General features: G+C 43.4%; 1 protein-coding gene across 3 annotated transcripts in view; it reads left to right on the top strand.

Moving 5' to 3' along the window:
* Positions 1-18242, top strand: part of LOC135524153 (metallophosphoesterase MPPED2) — a 43195-nt gene that overhangs the window by 10480 nt on the left and 14473 nt on the right. For all 3 annotated transcript variants that reach the window (XM_064951387.1, XM_064951388.1, XM_064951390.1), the window contains 2 exons: positions 6902-7083; positions 9855-10080. In XM_064951387.1, coding sequence (XP_064807459.1) covers positions 6902-7083; positions 9855-10080 — 408 coding nt within the window. The remainder of the gene's footprint in view (positions 1-6901; positions 7084-9854; positions 10081-18242) is intronic.

Here is an 18242-nt window from a genome sequence, read left to right as displayed (position 1 = left end):
ACTGGCAGACAATGTCCATGGTGACAGAAGGTTATACAGTGGGTTGTATAACACAACATTCTGGCTTCCCCACAGTCTGCCTGGATGTCACTGTGCTGCTGACGGCCTACAATACCTACCGGCAGGACTACGCCCGTGATGCAGACAGTCCATACTCAACACGAGTTAGTTCATCTATAAATAGAACCCTCACTAGTCAAATACAATAATGAAATCAAAATGACGTTACACCACTCCCCTTACCAATAGTAGCACATTTCTTTCCCTGTCTTTTTAGAAAGTTCAGACACGTTTCCCGCAGGCAGTTCATCAGCTGGAATTGGGGCTGTCTAGCGTTTGGTGTCAATAGGATAAGAAATAGGTTCCCAAATGACGAGAGCATGCCCTACACAGGCTTCAAGTTACCATAAAAACAATTCAAACCCGTTTTACCTTTTTGTTTTATTAAAGGTTGTAAAAATATATGTCATGGGTCATTAAAAAAATATATCTGTCATTCCAGAAAGACAATTTTCTATTTCTATGTTACTCAAGTATTGACAATCGTTTAGGCTTTGAATCATTATGATATAGCATATTACCAATATGATAAAACAATCCTGTCTCTTGATGGTGGTGACGCATCCCAGTCAGTTCAGACAGACAGAACATCCCAGTCAGTTTAATATATGTATGTGTGTGTAATGTAATATATATATATATATAATATATATATATATATATATATATATATATATATATATATAAATAAATACACACACACACACACGGCCCGTTGAAAAAATACTCAGCTCTTTCAGCTAGCAGAAGGGAATTTGGCTGTATGAACGCAAAATAGACATAGTTAGACAACACAGCCAAAAGAAATGTGACAAGTAGGCTTATTCAGACAAAAGTAGTATCACTTAACGCAAGACTACACACTATGTTGAGAGAGAGAGGAGGGGGCGGGACTCACTCCTTCCATCTGTTGCCAAGACCAGATCTCCACCCATTTCCTGGAGAGTTTCGATGGGTGCCACTGCTCGACATCCCAAGTCTTGAGGACTGCTGACTCAAGGTGGTTTTGCTGGTGACAGAAGACTGTGCTGCGGTGAATGGTGGCCACTCCCATCATGCCGAGCATTCAGAGGACTTTGGTTGGCATACAACCTGACACCAAAATGGCAGCAGATTGCCTGCTGGCACCCTCCTGATCATAGGCTGGCTGAACTATTCACTCACATGGTTGCGCGACCTGCAGATCTGTGTGACGTTGAGAGCTGTTACTCTGGCTGATGATGTAGTCTCTGGACTCTCCGCACCACAAATCCGATTGTATTGGTCACAAATCCGATTGTATTTTCCACCATAATTTGCAAATAAATAAATTAAAAATCCTACAATGTGATTTTCTGGATTTTTTATTCTCATTTTGTCTGTCATAGTGAAGTGTACCTATGATGAAAATTACAGGCCTCTCATCTTTTTAAGTGGGAAAACTTGCACAATTGGTGGCTGACTAAATACTTTTGTGCCCCACTGTATACATATGAAATGAGTAAAGCAGTATGTAAACATTATTAAAGTGACAAGTGTTCCATATTAAAGTGACCAGTGAGTCTATGTACATCGGACAGCAGGGTGCAGGGTTGAGTAACGTGGTGGTAGCCGGCTAGTGACAGATATTTAACGGTCTGATAACCTTGAGATGGAAGCTCTTTTTCAGTCTCTCGGCCCCAGCTTTGATGCACCTGTACTGACCTCGCCTTCTGGATGATAGCCTAGGTGAACAGGCCGTGGCTCGGCTGGTTGTTCTCCTTAATGACCCTCTTGGCCTTCCTGTGACTGCGGGTACTGCCCCCGGTGATGCATTGGGCAGACCGCACCCCCCTCTGGAGAGCCCTGCGGTTGCGGTCGGTGCAGTTGCCATACCAGGCAGTGATACAGCCCAGCAGGATGCTCTCAATTGTGCGTTTGTGAGGGTCTTAGGAACCAAGACGAATTTCTTCAGCCTCCTGAGGTTTGAAGAAGCGTTATTGCGCCACCTTCACCACACTCTGTGTGGGTGGACCATTTCAGATGGTCAGTGATGTGTATGCTGAGGAACTTGAATCTTTTCACCTTCTCCACTTCGGTGCTGTCAATGTGGATAGGGGCTTGCTCACTCTGCTGTTTCCTGAAGTCCACAATCATCTTCTTCATTTCGATGATATTGATGGAGAGGTTATTTCCCTGGCACCACTCCGCCAGGGCCCTCACCTCCTCCCTGTAGGCTGTCTCGTCATTGTTGGTAATCAGGCCTACTACTGTTGTGTCGTCTGCAAACTTGATGATTGAGTTGGAGACATGCATGGCCACGCAGTCAGGGAGTACAGGAGAGGGCTGAGTACGCACCCTTGTGGGGTCCCTGTGTTGCGGATCTGCGAAGTAGAGGTGTTGTTTCCTACCTTCACCACCTGGGGGCGGCCCGTCAGGAAGTCCAGGACCCAGTTGCACAGGGCGGGGTTCAGACCCAGGGCCCCGAGCTTAGTGATGAGCTTGTAGGGTACTATGACTATAGCTCAGCATTCAACACCATTCTGATGTAGGTATTCCTCTTTTCCAGGTGGGATAGGGCCGTGTGCAGTGCGATGGCGATTGCGTTATCTGTGGCTCTATTGGGGTGGTATGCAAATTGAAGTGGGTCTAGGGTGACAGGTAAGGTAGAGGTGATCTGATCCTTTACTCGCCTCTACAAGCACTTCATGATGACAGAAGTGAGTGCTATGGGACGATAGTCATTTAGATCAGGTACCTTTTGCTTTCTTGGGTACAGGAACAATGCTGGAACCCAACAGACTTGGAAAATCTTCATCAGTTGACTGGAACACAAACATATGTTCCTTGTACGGACTGGCTGAAGCCTGACTCCTTGACTCCTCTCCTCATTGAATAAAATGTCAGACATTTTTATGGACGCTGTAGGGCAAACAAAGTTGACAATTCAAAATATGCACACCACTACTCACCCAATGACCACGTCACCTTCCTCATCCTCCATGTCCTCTCTATTGCCATAGATGTTCTCCTACTCCAAACCTAGGTCCATCTCTTCATCTTATCCAATGAATGTGCATTGCACAAATTAGGACTGTGCCATAGTGTTGAATTGTTTTACATCCTAGACATATTTCAGTATGTGCGCACAAATGAAATCTTCTCAGGTTTTATGATTTATAAATTATTGGTATTGACAGCTTTTTCACAATAACTGCCTGGAGTTGAGGTGAGCAGTATACATGTGACATATGAGAAGACAAAGCAACAAAATATCCAATCCAAAGTAACTAGGGCAGAGATATACGATGATGACTCACCAATGCTTCTTGTATGTGGCATTAGAAATGACACCAGTGTGCCTTTATGACACGGTCCAGTTGGTCCCAATGCAGATGATGCGACTGGTACTTCAGACTGGGAGGTACAGAGACGACACACAAAGGTGTAGAGAAGCCGCATCCATAATGACAAAGTGAAAACATGTTTTAGCAATCTTTGCTAAAGTCTTTCTGGGTAAATCTAAGACCTTTGCACACCTGGATTGTACAATATTTGCCCATGATTCTTTGAAAAAAATGTCTAGCTCTGTCAGGTTGGTTGTTGATCAAAGCTAGACAGACGTTTTAAGTCTTGCCATAGATTTTCAAGCAGATTTATGTCAACTGTAGCTAGGCCACTCAGGAATATTTCAATGTATTCATGTAAGCATCTCCAGTGTATATATGACCTTGTGTTTTAGGTTTTTGTCATGCTGAAAGAATTTATCTCTCAGTGTCTGTTGGAAAGCAGACTGAACCAGGTTTTCCTGTAGGATTTTTCCTGTGCTTAGCTCTATTTAGTTTATTTTTACCCTAAAATCTCCCTGGTCCTTGCTGATGACAAGCATACCCATAACATGATGCAGCCTCTACCATGCTTAAAAATATTAAGAGTGGTTCTCAGTGATGTTGTTGGAATTGCCCCAACCATAACGCTTTGTATTCAGGCCACATTTTTTGCAGTTTTATTTTAGTGCCTTATTGCAAACTGTATGAAGGTTTTGGAAATGTGTTTTTCTGTACAGGCTTCCGTCTTTTCACGCTGTCATTTGGGTTAGTATTGTGGAGTAACTACAATGTTGTTGAGCCATCTGCAGTTCTCACAGCCATTGAACTCTTAACTGTTTTAAAGTCGCCATTGTCCTCATGGCGAATTCCATGAGCGGTTTCCTTCCACTACAGCAACTGAGTAAGGAAGGACTCCTGTTTCTTTAGTGACTGGGTGTATTATTCTTTGTGAGGCATTGGAAAACCTCCCTGGTCTTTTGTGGTTGAATCTGTGTTTGAAATTCACTGCCCGACTGAGGGACCTTACAGATAGCTATGTGTGGGGTACAGAGATCAGGTACTCATTCAAAAATCATGTTAAACACTATTATTGCACACAGTCCATGCAACTTATGTGACTTGTGAATCCTGAGTTTATTTAAGCTTGCCATAACAAAGGAGTTGAATACTTGACTCAAGACATTTCAGCTTTTCATTTGAAATTAATTTGTAAAAATGTCAAAAAACTTAATTCCACTTTGATAATATGGGGTATTGTGTGTAGGCCAGTGACACAAAATCTATATTTAAATTCAGGCTGTAAAAAGAAGAAATGCACACTGTTCTTGCTAGTATCACTGCTCTTTATAAGGCTTTTTGCATCTTTTTTTCTCATCTTATTCAATTTTTACCATGCTTCTGCAACAAAGATGGCTCAGATGTGTGCTTTTAAAAAAAAATTCAGGCTGTAACACAACAAAATGTGGAAAATGTCAAGGGTTGTGAGTACTTTTTCAAGGCACTGTATCAGCTTAATGCGTAATGTACACTGAACAAAAATATAAATGAGAGAGGTATAAATGCAACAATTTCAAAGATTTTACTATCAAAACTACGGAATAACACATGAATCATGTAGTAACCAAGAAAAGTGTTAATCAAATCAAAATAGATTTGAGATTCTTCAAAGTAGCCCCCCTTTGCCTTGACAGCTTTGCACACTCTTGGCATTCTCTCAACCAGCTTCATGGGGTAGTCACCTGGAATGCATTTCAATTAACAGGTGTGGAATTTCTTCTTAATGCGTTTGAGCCAATCAGTTATGTTGTTTCTAGGTTGGAGCGGTTTACAGAAGATAGCCCTATTTAGTAAAAGACCAAGTCTACATTATGGCAAGAACAGCTCAAATAAGCAAAGAGAAACGACAGTACATCATTACTTTAAGACATGAAGGTCAGTCAATACGGAACATTTAAAAAACAGTGCAGTTGAAAAACCGTCAAGTGCTATGATGAAACTGGCTCTCATGAGGACCGCCACAGGAAAGAAAGACCCGGAGTTACCTCTGATGCAGAGGATAAGTTCATTAGATTTACCAGCCTCAGAAATTGTAGCCCAAATAAATGCTTCAGAGTTCCAGTAACATTCACATCTCAACATCAACTGTTCAGAATAGATGGAGTGAATCAGAATCTTCATGGTCAAATTGCTGCAAAGAAACTACTACTTAAGGACACCAATAATAAGAAGAGACTTATTATGTTCTGGGATTCTTCTGATGGCATTGAGGAGTATACCCTTCGCTGGATCTGTGCTCCAACTCAATCCTGTCTCGGAGCTCTACGGACGATTCCTTCGACCTCATGGCTTGGTTTTTGCTTTGACATGCACTGTCAACTGTGGGACTTTTTATATAGACAGGTGTGTGCCTTTCCACATCATGTTCAATCAATTGAATTTCCCCACAGGTGGACTCCAATCAATTTGTAGAAACATTTCAAGGATGATCAAAGGAAACCAGATGCACCTGAGCTCAATTTTGAGTCTCATAGCAAAGGGTCTAAATACTTATGTAAATAAGGTATGTCTGTTTTCCTGTATTTAATGCATTTGCAAAAAATTCTAAACCTGTTTTCGCTTTGTCATTATGGGGTGTTTTCTGTAGATTGCTGAGGAAATTGTTTTATTTAATTCATTTTAGAACAAGGCTGTAACTAACAAAATGTGGGAGAAGTATAGGGGTCTGAATACTTCCCGGAGGCACCGTAAGTACACCCATTTATTCCTATCTGACAGGGCAGGAGTATGGAGTTCTGAATAACCTCCTGGATGTTGTGGAGGTTTGCATTAAAACGCCTCGGGTGACTCATTGAAGCTGGCAGCCTAATCTCTCATTTGCCAGCTTCATTCCATGCATCACAGTTTGGCACCTGTCTAGCCCTGCCAGCCCCAAATCCCACATGACCTCGCAGTCACAGCCTGGCTGCCTCAGTCTGGCAAGAGGCTGAGGGATGAGGGACCTGCACTAGCTTCACTTCAAAGTCTAAGTCGTTCGAGGGAGGTGTCTCTACTAAGCTAACACATGGAATTAGTTATTTGATTTTGAATTTTAGGACCCATTTAGATATATTACTTATTGGGGGGGATAAAATGTTGACTTTGGCCTTTACTACAATATAGCCCATAGAAACGCAATGTATAACACTTTCATAAATGGTAAAAAAAATACAATAAAAACTCAATCATAAGGAAGGACAGACACTTCAAAACTGTGTATGTCTAGGAGATATTTGTGAACTCTTTATATTACTTTGTTGGCCAAACCATTCAGACTCTACGTTTTTGTGAGAGAACTGAAATTTCGAGATGTATCATGGTCTGACAAACACCAATGTAGCCCGGCCACCTTCCACCGTAGATGCGGAAGACCGCCATTTTTTGAATAAAAAAAGTTTCATCTTTGGCTTAAATTGATGGATTTCATGGGGATTATTTATAATTTGATTGACACAGGGCTGCTTTAATAATTTGATACAAGCTAAGAAACTGATTATGCTGTCCCTCTTCGATGACAGGGTGGAGCCCATTCCCTATGACACCCCTAAGCCCTCCGGTCATACACGTTTCGTCTGCGTGTCGGACACACACTCCAGAACCGATGGGATCCAGATGCCATATGGGGACATCCTGCTCCATACTGGAGACTTCACTGAACTGGGCCTACCCTCTGAGGTCAAGAAGTTCAACGATTGGCTAGGTAAAGTGTCTCTTTTTAATTCACACACAATTTTGTAACACTCATCATACTGTAACATGTAACCTCTATCTAGGCTAATCACTGTTTTGTGCAATCTGATCAAATGTAAATATCTGTAAGTTACTACAAGAACAGTGTTTAGTCTAATGTGGTCTTCTCATGTCTGCTTTGACATTTATTTAATATTTACTACTGCAAAAAAACATTTTAAGATGAAGAACCTATGAAAAGGAAGAAGTCATTTTCCCTGAAGGCCACACATTATTAAAACACTGCCATCCTCCTTAGTTTCAAATTCATTTTAGCCTACAGCCGAGAGAAAATGGAGTTGAGCTTTCAGTTTGAGCTCTATACAGAACTGTCTTAGCGTGGTAATAGATGAAGTAACTGGGACAAAGGACCTTTATCTCCAAGAAAGTTAAAAGGTCAAATGAAAATGTTTAAAATGTCACTTGTTGACTTTAATAGATGTCCGTTGACTGGGTAACTAAGGTCTTCATCTGCAGTTATTGCTCTTTGGTAAGAGAGGGAAAATGTTTACTGTGATCTGAGGAGGTCAAGAAACCTTCACTTTTTCATTTGTGGCATTTTACTTTCATGGACCATTCCCTTAACCTCTCCTTAGACAACTTTCTATTTCAGTAAATATATATACACTGCATGACCAAAAGTATGTAGACACCTGCTCATGGAACATCTTATTCCAAACTCATGGGCATTAATATGGAGTTGGTCCCCCCCTTTTGCTTCTATAACAGCCTCCACTCTTCTGGGAAGGGTTTCCACTAGATGTTGGAACATTGCTGTGGTTACTTACTTCCATTCAGCACAAGAGCATAAGTGAGGTCGGGCACTGATGTTGGATGATTAGGCCTGGCTCACAGTCGTCATTCAAATTCATCCCAAAGGTGTTCGATAGGGTTGAGGTCAGGGCTCTGTGCAGGCTAGTAAAGTTCTTCCTCACCGATCTCGACAAAACATTTCTGTATGGACCTCGCTTTGTGCATGGGGGCATTGTCATGCTGAAACAGGAAAGGGCCTTCTCCAAAATGTTGCCGCAAAGTTGAAAGCACATAGTTGTCTAGAATGTCAATGTATGCTGTAGCTTTAAGATTTCCCTTCACTGGATCTAAGGGGTCTAGCCCAAACCATGAAAAGTGGCCTCAGACCATTATTGCTCCTTCACTAAACTTTACAGTTGGCAGTATGTATTCGGGCAGGTAGCGTTCTCCTGGCTTCCGCCAAACCCAGATCTGTCCGTTGGACTGCCAGATGGTGAAGGGTGATTCCTCACTCCAGAGAACACGTTTTCCCTGCTCCAGAGTCCAATGGCGGTGAGCTTTACACCACTCCAGCTGACTCTTGGCATTGCGCATGGTGATCTTAGGCTTGTGTACAGCTGCTCGGCCATGGAAACCCATTTCATGAAGCTCCCAACGAACAGTTCTTGTGCTGACATTGCTTCCAGAGGCAGTTGGAACTCGGTAGTGAATGTTGCAACCGAGGACAGACAATTTTTACGCACTTCAGCACTCTGCAGTCCCGTTCGGAGTTCGTATGGCCTACCACTTCGCATCGGAGACGTTGTTGCTCCTAGATGTTTCCACTTCACAATAACAGCACGTACAATTCACCACGGCAGCTCGAGCAGGTCAGATATTTCACTAACTGAGTTGTTAGAAAGGTGGCTTCCAATCCAAGCTCAGCGTTCAACACCATAGTGCCCACAAAGCTCATCACTAAGCTAAGGACCCTGGGACGAAACACCTCCCTCTGCAACTGGATCCTGGACTTCCTGTCAGGCCACCCCCAGGTGGTAAGGATAGTCAACAGCACGTCTGCCACGCTGATCCTCAACACGGGGACCCCTCAGGGATGTGTGCTTACTCCCTGTTAACCAATGACTGCTTGGCCATGCACGACTCCAACACCATCATTGCGTTTGCTGAGGACATAACAGTGGTAGGCCTGATCACCGACAACGATGAGACAGCCTATAGGGATGTTGTCAGACCTGGCAGTGTGGTGCCAGGACAACAACCTCATCCCTCAACGTGAGCAACACAAAAGAGCTTATCGTGGACTACAGGAAAAGGAGGGCTGAACACGCCCCCATTCACATCGACGGGGCTGTAGTGGAGCGGGTCGAGAGTTAAGTTCCTTGGTGTCCACAACACCAAAAAAATATCATGGTCCAAACACACCAAGACAGTCGTGAAGAGGGCACGACAAAGCTTATTCCCACTCAGGACACTGAAAAGATTTGGCATGGATCCCCAGATCTTCATAAAGTTCTATAGCTGCACCATTGAGAGCATCCTGACCAGTTGCAATACCACCTGGTATGGATATGGAAACTGCTCAGCATCTGACCATAAAGTGCTACAGAGGAAGAGTACATACGGCCCAGAACATCACAGGGGCCAAGCTTCCTGCCATCCAGAACCTATGTACTAGGCGATGTCAGAGGAAAGCCAAAACAAATGTCAGTCACCAAAGTCATAGACTGTTCTCTCTGCTACTGCATGGCAAGCTGTACCAGAGTGCCAAGTCAAGGTCCAAAAGGCTCCTTAACAGCTTCTACCCCAAAGCCATAAGACTACTGAACAATCAATCAAATGGCCACCCGGACTATTTACATTGAAATGTGTTGTTGGTTTAGGGCTTGTAAGTAAGCATTTCATGGTTAAGTCTACACCTGTTGTGTTCTGAGTATTTCAAAAATTTGATTTGATATCCAACAATTCTTTCTGTTTCTGTCTTTCCTGCAGGCAGTCTACCGTATGAATTCAAGGTGGTGATCGCAGGGAACCATGAACTGACGTTTGACAAGGACTTCATGGCTGAGCTGGTCAAGCAGGATTACTATCGCTTTCCCTCCGTCTCCAAGCTGAGACCAGAGGACTTTGACGATGTTCAGGCCCTCCTCTCAAACTGTACTTACCTGCAGGACTCTGAGGTTACAGTCAAGGGTTTCCGAATATTCGGGGCACCGTGGTAAGTTTATCTCTTGTCTTGGGTTAAATATCATGAGTGCTATGCAGTGTTATTCTACAGTGACGATAGGTCAGATTTGAGTTTTTGAGTTAAAAAAACATTGACCTTGACCATTCACTCCGACAACAATCAGCTCGTGGCTGAATCTATTTGCCCCTAACCCTGCTCTAGAGGCTAATCGCTGAATGACAGACTACTGCGTAATATGGCCTCAGTGACACGGATCAATGTACCTGAGTTGGCCGTGTTGCTCAAATACTTTATGCTTTACATACAATGGAGGTGATGACAGAATGTGTGTGGTGACTCGCTTTGCTTGCTTATCAAGACCCTGAATGAGTCTAGTTTATTTTTTCTTTACTAGTGTGTGTCCATGGTGGATATCAAACACTCTAGAGTATTCACTGCTTCTATGTTCTAAATCCGTTATTGCTGTTTACCATTTCCATACCTCATTGAGGTCATGGCCTTGTTGTTCTGAATCCTGACAGGGGTCTCCATGTTTTTGGTTAGACACAGAGTGCCTGAGACACACGTCTGATTGGCTGGGTGTGGGTCAGTCCCAGCCATGTCCTCTCCTCCTGTCCTAGACTTGTGGCATGTCCTAACATGTCAGACTCAGAGGTAGTTCATGAGGTTCGCTGCAGGCCTGTCATATGATTCTTTGCAATTTTCTTTAATGCTGTGCCAGTGACACATTTTTAACATTTCTTCCTCTAAGACACTTTATTGACCTTTTTTTTAAGAGGCTAGACTTATAAAACATAAACGACTGTAAACTCCACCCCCCTGGTATTCTCCCCAGCAGGATGGACAGAGACATGCAGCCTGGCTAGCTGTGCATAGGCCCTGGGTGGCTGGAGAGGGACAGAGCAGTGGAATCATGGCATTGTGTGTCAGTCTGCTTGACCCCATGTCTGGCCATCGCAACTCCCTGCTGGCTGGCACACACCAACCTCCTTTCACCGGCTCTCTTCCCCCCTTCCCAGAGCTAATAATCTCTCTGTCAACCACATGCCTCCATCTGCCTGTGTTGTTCTTCATCAGCCCCTGGACGTTTGGTCTCGGAGAGAGATCATGGGGCTTTTCTCTCCTCAAGCCCCAGTTGAATAGGTATGACTCATCTGACAATGAAAGTCTGACCAGGTGTAATGTTATGCTGATGATCTTGCGAGAAGTAGTGCTTTTAGGTCTTCATACTTTAACCTGGCTCAGTCAGTATTATATTATATTTGCTTGCTGAGCCCAACTCTCATTCTCAGTGTCAAACCTTCCTGTCTTGAGGGTAACTCTCCTAGCTTGATTTAATCCTATATCTTCCACTTCAAAGGTTTTAGTTTTCCTGGTGATAGTGGACAGTTTCTCACAATGCAGGCCGTGAGGAAAGAGCAACAATGAGGGCAGAACTGTGTTTGTGCTGAATAAAATTATTATTTTGGCAAGAGGGGCGGGGACATGAAGGGGAGCGAACCAGCCGACAGGATGCATGATGGGAGGTCTTTGGTGCAGCTCTGGGGTGATCTTTACCGGGGCGATTTCCCAGCCTCTCCAGCAGGAAGTGGCCTTTTGTTCCGACACATCCTGGTTCTTTTGTTGGGGCGTACGGATCAAACCCTGGGCCTGACCCCACTCCCTTAGGGACAGCCCTCCCCGCAGGCCACGGTGGCCCCTGCTACCTCTGAGCCTAGTGATCACAGAGGTAATTCCCAACGCCCACAAAGAGCTCAGCCAGGCTTGACACACACTGCAGGCCTGCTCTAAGTCTCAGGGTCAATGCTGACTGAAATCATCTAAATTAATTGTTTTTGGGGGGTGATTGTCAAAGCCAGTAGTTCATGACCTTGACCCCTAGATACTTCTGATAGCAGTGCAACAAGCTTGCCACAAAGCATGTCTGTCTGCAAACGTAACTGGTAAAGTTAAAGGGATACTTTGGGATTTTGGCAATGAGGCCCTTTATCTACACTGAACAAAAATATAAACGCAACATACAAAGTGTTGGTCCCATGTTTCATGAGCTGAAATTGAAGATCCCAGAAATGTTCCATATGCACAAAAAGCTTGTTTCTCTCCAATTCTGTGCACAAAGTTGTGTACATCCCTGTTAGTGAGCATTTCTCCTTTGCCAATATAATCCATCCGCCTGAAAGGTGTGGCATATCAAGAAGCTGATTAAACAGCATGATCATTACACAGGTGCACCTTGTGCTGTGGACAATAGAAGGCCAGTCTAAAATGTGCAGCTTTGTCACACAACACAATGCTGCAGATGTCTCAAGTTTTGAGGAAGCATGCAATTGACTGCAGGAATGTCCTGATGCCAGAGAATCTAATGTTTATTTCTCTACCATAAGCCGCCTCCAATGTTGTTTTTGAGAATTTGGCAGTACGTCAAACCGGCCTCACAACCACTGACCATGAGTAACCATGCCAGCCCAGGACCTCCACATCTGGCTTCTTCATCTGCGGGATCGTCTGAGACCAGCCACCTGGACACTTGATGAAACTGTGGGTTTGCACAACCGAAGATTTTCTGCACAAACTGTCAGAAACCATTTCAGGGAATCTCATCTGCGTGCTTGTCATCCTCACCAGGGTCTTGACCTGATTGCAGTTCGGCGTCATAACCGACTTCAGTGGGGAAATGCTCATCACTGATGGCCTCTGGCACGCTGGAGAAGTGTGCTTTTCACGGATGGATCCCGGTTTCAACTGTACCGGGCAGATGGCTGACAGTGTGTATGGCGTTGTGTGAGCGAGGCTTTTGCTGATGTCAACGTTGTGAACACAGTGCCCCATGGTGGCGGTGGGGTTTTGGTATGGGCAGGCATAAGCTACGGACAAGAAACACAGTTGCATTTTATCTATGGCAATTTAAATGCACAGAGTTGACGAGATCCTGAGGCCCATTGTCGTGCCATTCATCCGCAGCCATCACCTCATGTTTCAGCATGATAATGCACAGCCCCATATCGCAAGGATCTGTACACAATTCCTGGAAGCTGAAAATGTTGGTCACATACACATGGTTAGCAGATGTTAATGCAAGTGTAGCGAAATGCTTGTGCTTCTAGATCCGACAGTGCAGCAATATCTAACAAGTAATAAATAACAATTCCACAACTACCTAATACACACAAATCTTAAGTAAAGGGATGGAATAAGAATATGTAGATATAAATATGTGGATGAGCGAGGGCAGGCAGTTTGCTCCCGGTGAAGCCTCTGGAAAGCCTTGCGGTTGTGGGCAGTGCAGTTGCCGTACCAGGCGGTGATACAGCCCGACAGGATGCTCTCAATTTTGCATTTGTAGAAGTTTGAGGGTTTTTGTTGACAAGGCATGTCACCCATTGAGCATGTTTGGCATGCTATGGATCGATGCGTACGACAGAATGTTCCAGTTCTGCCAATATCCAGTAGCTTTGCACAGCATTGAAGAGTAGTGGGACACCATTCCACAGGCCACAATCAACAGCCTGATCAACTCTATGCGAAGGAGATGTTGAGCTGCATGTGTTAAATGGTGGTCAGACCAGATACTGACTGGTTTTCTGATCCACGCCCCTACTTTTCTATTAAGGTATCAGTGACCAACAGATACAGTTGAAGTCGGAAGTTTACATATACCTTAGCCAAATACATTTAAACTCAGTTTTTCACAATTCCTGACATTTAATCTTAGTAAAAAATGTCCTGTTTTAGGTCAGTTAGGATCACCACTTTTTTAAGAATGTGAAATGTAATAATAATAATAACAGAGTGATTTATTTCAGCTTTTATTTCTTTCATCACATTCCCGGTGGGTCAGAAATGTACATACACTCAATTAGTATTTGGTAGCGTTGACTTTAAATTGTTTAACTTGGGTCAAACGTTTCGGGTTGCCTTCCACAAGCTTCTCACAATAAGTTGAGTGAATTTTCACCCCTTCCTCCTGACAGAGCTGATCAGGGCTTTGTGATGGCCACCTTGACTTTGTTGTCCTTAAGCCATTTTGCCACAACTTTGGAAGTATGCTTGGGGTCATTGTCCATTTGGAAGACCCATTTGTGACCAAGCTTTAACTGATGTCTTGAGATGTTGCCTCAATAAATCCACATAAATTTCCTCACTCATGATGCCATCTATTTTGTGAAGTGCACCAGTTCCTCCTGCAGCAAAGCACCCCCACAACATGAGGCTGCCACCCCTGTGCTTCACATTTGGGATGGTGTTCTTTGGCTTGCAAGTCTCCCCCTTTTTCCTCCAAACATAACGATGGTCATTATGGCCAAACAGTTCTATTTTTGTTTCATCAGACCAGAGGACATTTCTCCATCTTTGTCCACATGTGCAGTTGCAAACCGTAGTCTGGCTTTTTTTATGGCGGTTTTGGAGCAGTGGCTTCTTCCTTGCTGAGCGGCCTTTCAGGTTATGTCGATATAGGACTCGTTTTACTGTGGATATACAGTGCCTTGCGAAAGTATTCGGCCCCCTTGAACTTTGCGACCTTTTGCCACATTTCAGGCTTCAAACATAAAGATATAAAACTGTATTTTTTTGTGAAGAATCAACAACAAGTGGGACACAATCATGAAGTGGAACGACATTTATTGGATATTTCAAACTTTTTTAACAAATCAAAAACTGAAAAATTGGGCGTGCAAAATTATTCAGCCCCTTTACTTTCAGTGCAGCAAACTCTCTCCAGAAGTTCAGTGAGGATCTCTGAATGATCCAATGTTGACCTAAATGACTAATGATGATAAATACAATCCACCTGTGTGTAATCAAGTCTCCGTATAAATGCACCTGCACTGTGATAGTCTCAGAGGTCCGTTAAAAGCGCAGAGAGCATCACGAAGAACAAGGAACACATCAGGCAGGTCCGAGATACTGTTGTGAAGAAGTTTAAAGCCGGATTTGGATACAAAAAGATTTCCCAAGCTTTAAACATCCCAAGGAGCTAATATAATATTGAAATGGAAGGAGTATCAGACCACTGCAAATCTACCAAGACCTGGCCGTCCCTCTAAACTTTCAGCTCATACAATGAGAAGACTGATCAGAGATGCAGCCAAGAGGCCCATGATCACTCTGGATGAACTGCAGAGATCTACAGCTGAGGTGGGAGACTCTGTCCATAGGACAACAATCAGTCGTATATTGCACAAATCTGGCCTTTATTGAAGAGTGGCAAGAAGAAAGCCATTTCTTAAAGATATCCATAAAAAGTGTTGTTTAAAGTTTGCCACAAGCCACCTGGGAGACACACCAAACATGTGGAAGAAGGTGCTCTGGTCAGATGAAACCAAAATTGAACTTTTTGGCAACAATGTTTGGCGTAAAAGCAACACAGCTCATCACCCTGACCACACCATCCCCACTGTCAAACATGGTGGTGGCAGCATCATGGTTTGGGCCTGCTTTTCTTCAGCAGGGACAGGGAAGATGGTTAAAATTGATGGGAATATGGATGGAGCCAAATACAGGACCATTCTGGAAGAAAACCTGATGGAGTCTGCAAAAGACCTGAGACTGGGACGGAGATTTGTCTTCCAACAAGACAATGATCCAAAACATAAAGCAAAATCTACAATGGAATGGTTCAAAAATAAACATATCCAGGTGTTAGAATGACCAAGTCAAAGTCCAGACCTGAATCCAATCGAGAATCTGTGGAAAGAACTGAAAACCGCTGTTCACAAATGCTCTCCATCCAACCTCACTGAGCTCGAGCTGTTTTGCAAGGAGGAATGGGAAAACATTTCAGTCTCTCGATGTGCAAAACTGATAGAGACATACCCCAAGCGACTTACAGCTGTAATCGCAGCAAAAGGTGGCGCTACAAAGTATTAACTTAAGGGGGCTGAATAATTTTGCACGCCCAATTTTTCAGTTTTTGATTTGTTAAAAAAGTTTGAAATATCCAATAAATGTCGTTCCACTTCATGATTGTGTCCCACTTGTTGTTGATTCTTCACAAAAAAATACAGTTTTATATCTTTATGTTTGAAGCCTGAAATGTGGCAAAAGGTCGCAAAGTTCAAGGGGGCCGAATACTTTCGCAAGGCACTGTAGATACTTTTGTGCCTGTTTCCTCCAGCATCTTCACAAGGTCCTTTGCTGTTGTTCTTGGGTTGATTTGCACTTTTCGCACATAAGTACGTTCATCTCTAGGAAACCGAACACGTCTCCTTCCTGGGCGGTATGACGGCTGCGTGGTCCCATGTCGTTAATACTTGCGTACTATTGTTTGTACAGATGAACGTGGTACCGTCAGGCGTTTGGAAATTGCTCCCAAGGATGAACCAGACTTGTGGAGGTTGACACATTTTTTTCTGAGTTCTTGGATGATTTCTTTTGATTTTCCCATGATCTCAAGCAAAGAGACACTGAGTTTGAAGGTAGGCCTTGAAATACATCCACAGGTACACCTCCAATTGACTCAAATTATGTATATTAGCCTATCAGAAGCTTCTAAAGCCATGACCTCATTTTCTGGAATTTTCCCAGCTGTTTAAAGGCAGTCAACTTAGTGTATGTACACTTCTGACCCACTGGAATTGTGATACAGTGAAATAATCTGTCTATAAACAATTGTTGGAAAAAGTACTTGTGTCATGCACAAAGTAGATGTCCTAACCGACTTGCCAAAACTATAGTTTGTTAACAAGACATTTGTGAAGTGGTTGAAAAACAAGTTTTAATGACTCCAACCTAAGTGTATGTAAACTTCCAACTTCAACTGTACATCTGTATTCCCAGTCATGCGAAATCCATAGATTAGGGCCTAATTTATTTCAATTGACTGATTTACTAAAAAGTGAAAGGGGGATACCTAGTCAGTTGTACAACTGAATGCATTCAACTGAAATGTCTTCCTTATATGAACTGTAACTCAGTGAAATTGTTGCATTTATATTTTATAGTGTACCCCAGAGTCAGATAGCATGCTAGTAGATACCCATGGACTTCCAGTCATTGCGCTAACGCTAGTTAGCATTGGCTAGTGAAACTACCTCTAACTTCCTTCATACTGGACACAGAGACATACAAATGGTATCCACTAGTTCATCTGACTCCGGGGAAGTAGATAAAGGGCCTCATTGCCAAAATCCTGAAGTATCCCTTGAAGCCTAAAATGTTACAACGTTTACTTGAAATGTTCCATATCTCCTAGTAGCATTGAACAGCTAATACCTCCTCCTTTCACGCCAGATATACCATGACCTGACCTAGTAGCGTTCTATGTGTGTGTGACTGAGGGCAAAGGGAGCTGAGCTGCTATGCTATAGACAGCAAGGTGACAGTGGCAGCCTGAGTATGGCTTTAGAAATGCTAAGACTTCCTCTAATCCGCCTATGACTACGGACACACTGGTCATGTGACCTCTGGGTTCACATCGGGTGAGAGCCCGCCAGGCAGAGCCACAAAGAAGGTGTGGTTCTCTGTTTCCATAGAAACCGTGGCACAGCCGTGTGTGTGTGTGTGTGTATCATCCTCAGTGTGTTTGCTATTTAAATCAGTTCCACCTAGTGTGTGGGTCAGTGAGGACAGCGTAGCTGTGAAGTTAATGCAAGCTCAATCTCTCACATGGACACTCATGCTGGGCTAGCAATGTACTTTATTGACTGGTTGACTGGCCATTGTCTTAATGTCATGTGTGGCTTTGTTTCCCTGTCCATCTGTGTAGCAGATGAATAGATGGGAATGGGAAAAGCTGCCTGACTAATCGGCAACAGTATGCGAGCATAGCCTCAAATGACCATGGTGTTTTTATGCAAGGAAATAAAGGGCATATCTGAAATGAGGTTCCAACTCTCGGTATCACTTGGTGGAAATCTGTGTTAATCCTGTCACCACAACAACTTGTCTGATAACAATTACCTCACACAGTATGACTTATTATATTATTTGGAATTATTAGAATTTTTTTGCTAGGTAGCGTTAGCTAGCGCTAGTCGTCTGCACCTCTGCCAAAACTCTCCTATTTTTCATCCTATAGCTTGTTCTCCGTATTATTTTTTAAAATAGTGAGCCAACGTGTTTTCAGCACTTATTTTCGATGATTGATCAAAACAAATTCTCTCATGCTCTCTTGTCCCTCTGCGGAAGACATGTTGTGAGCAATATGTTTGGAAACCGCAATAAAATCGCAGTATCGAATCGTAAAGCATATA

This window comes from Oncorhynchus masou, chromosome 31 (genome assembly GCF_036934945.1).
Source record: "Oncorhynchus masou masou isolate Uvic2021 chromosome 31, UVic_Omas_1.1, whole genome shotgun sequence".
Classification (NCBI taxonomy): Eukaryota; Metazoa; Chordata; class Actinopteri; order Salmoniformes; family Salmonidae; genus Oncorhynchus; species Oncorhynchus masou.
The sequence above is the reverse complement of the archived record's forward strand: the minus strand, read 5'-3'. Positions and strand labels throughout refer to the sequence as shown.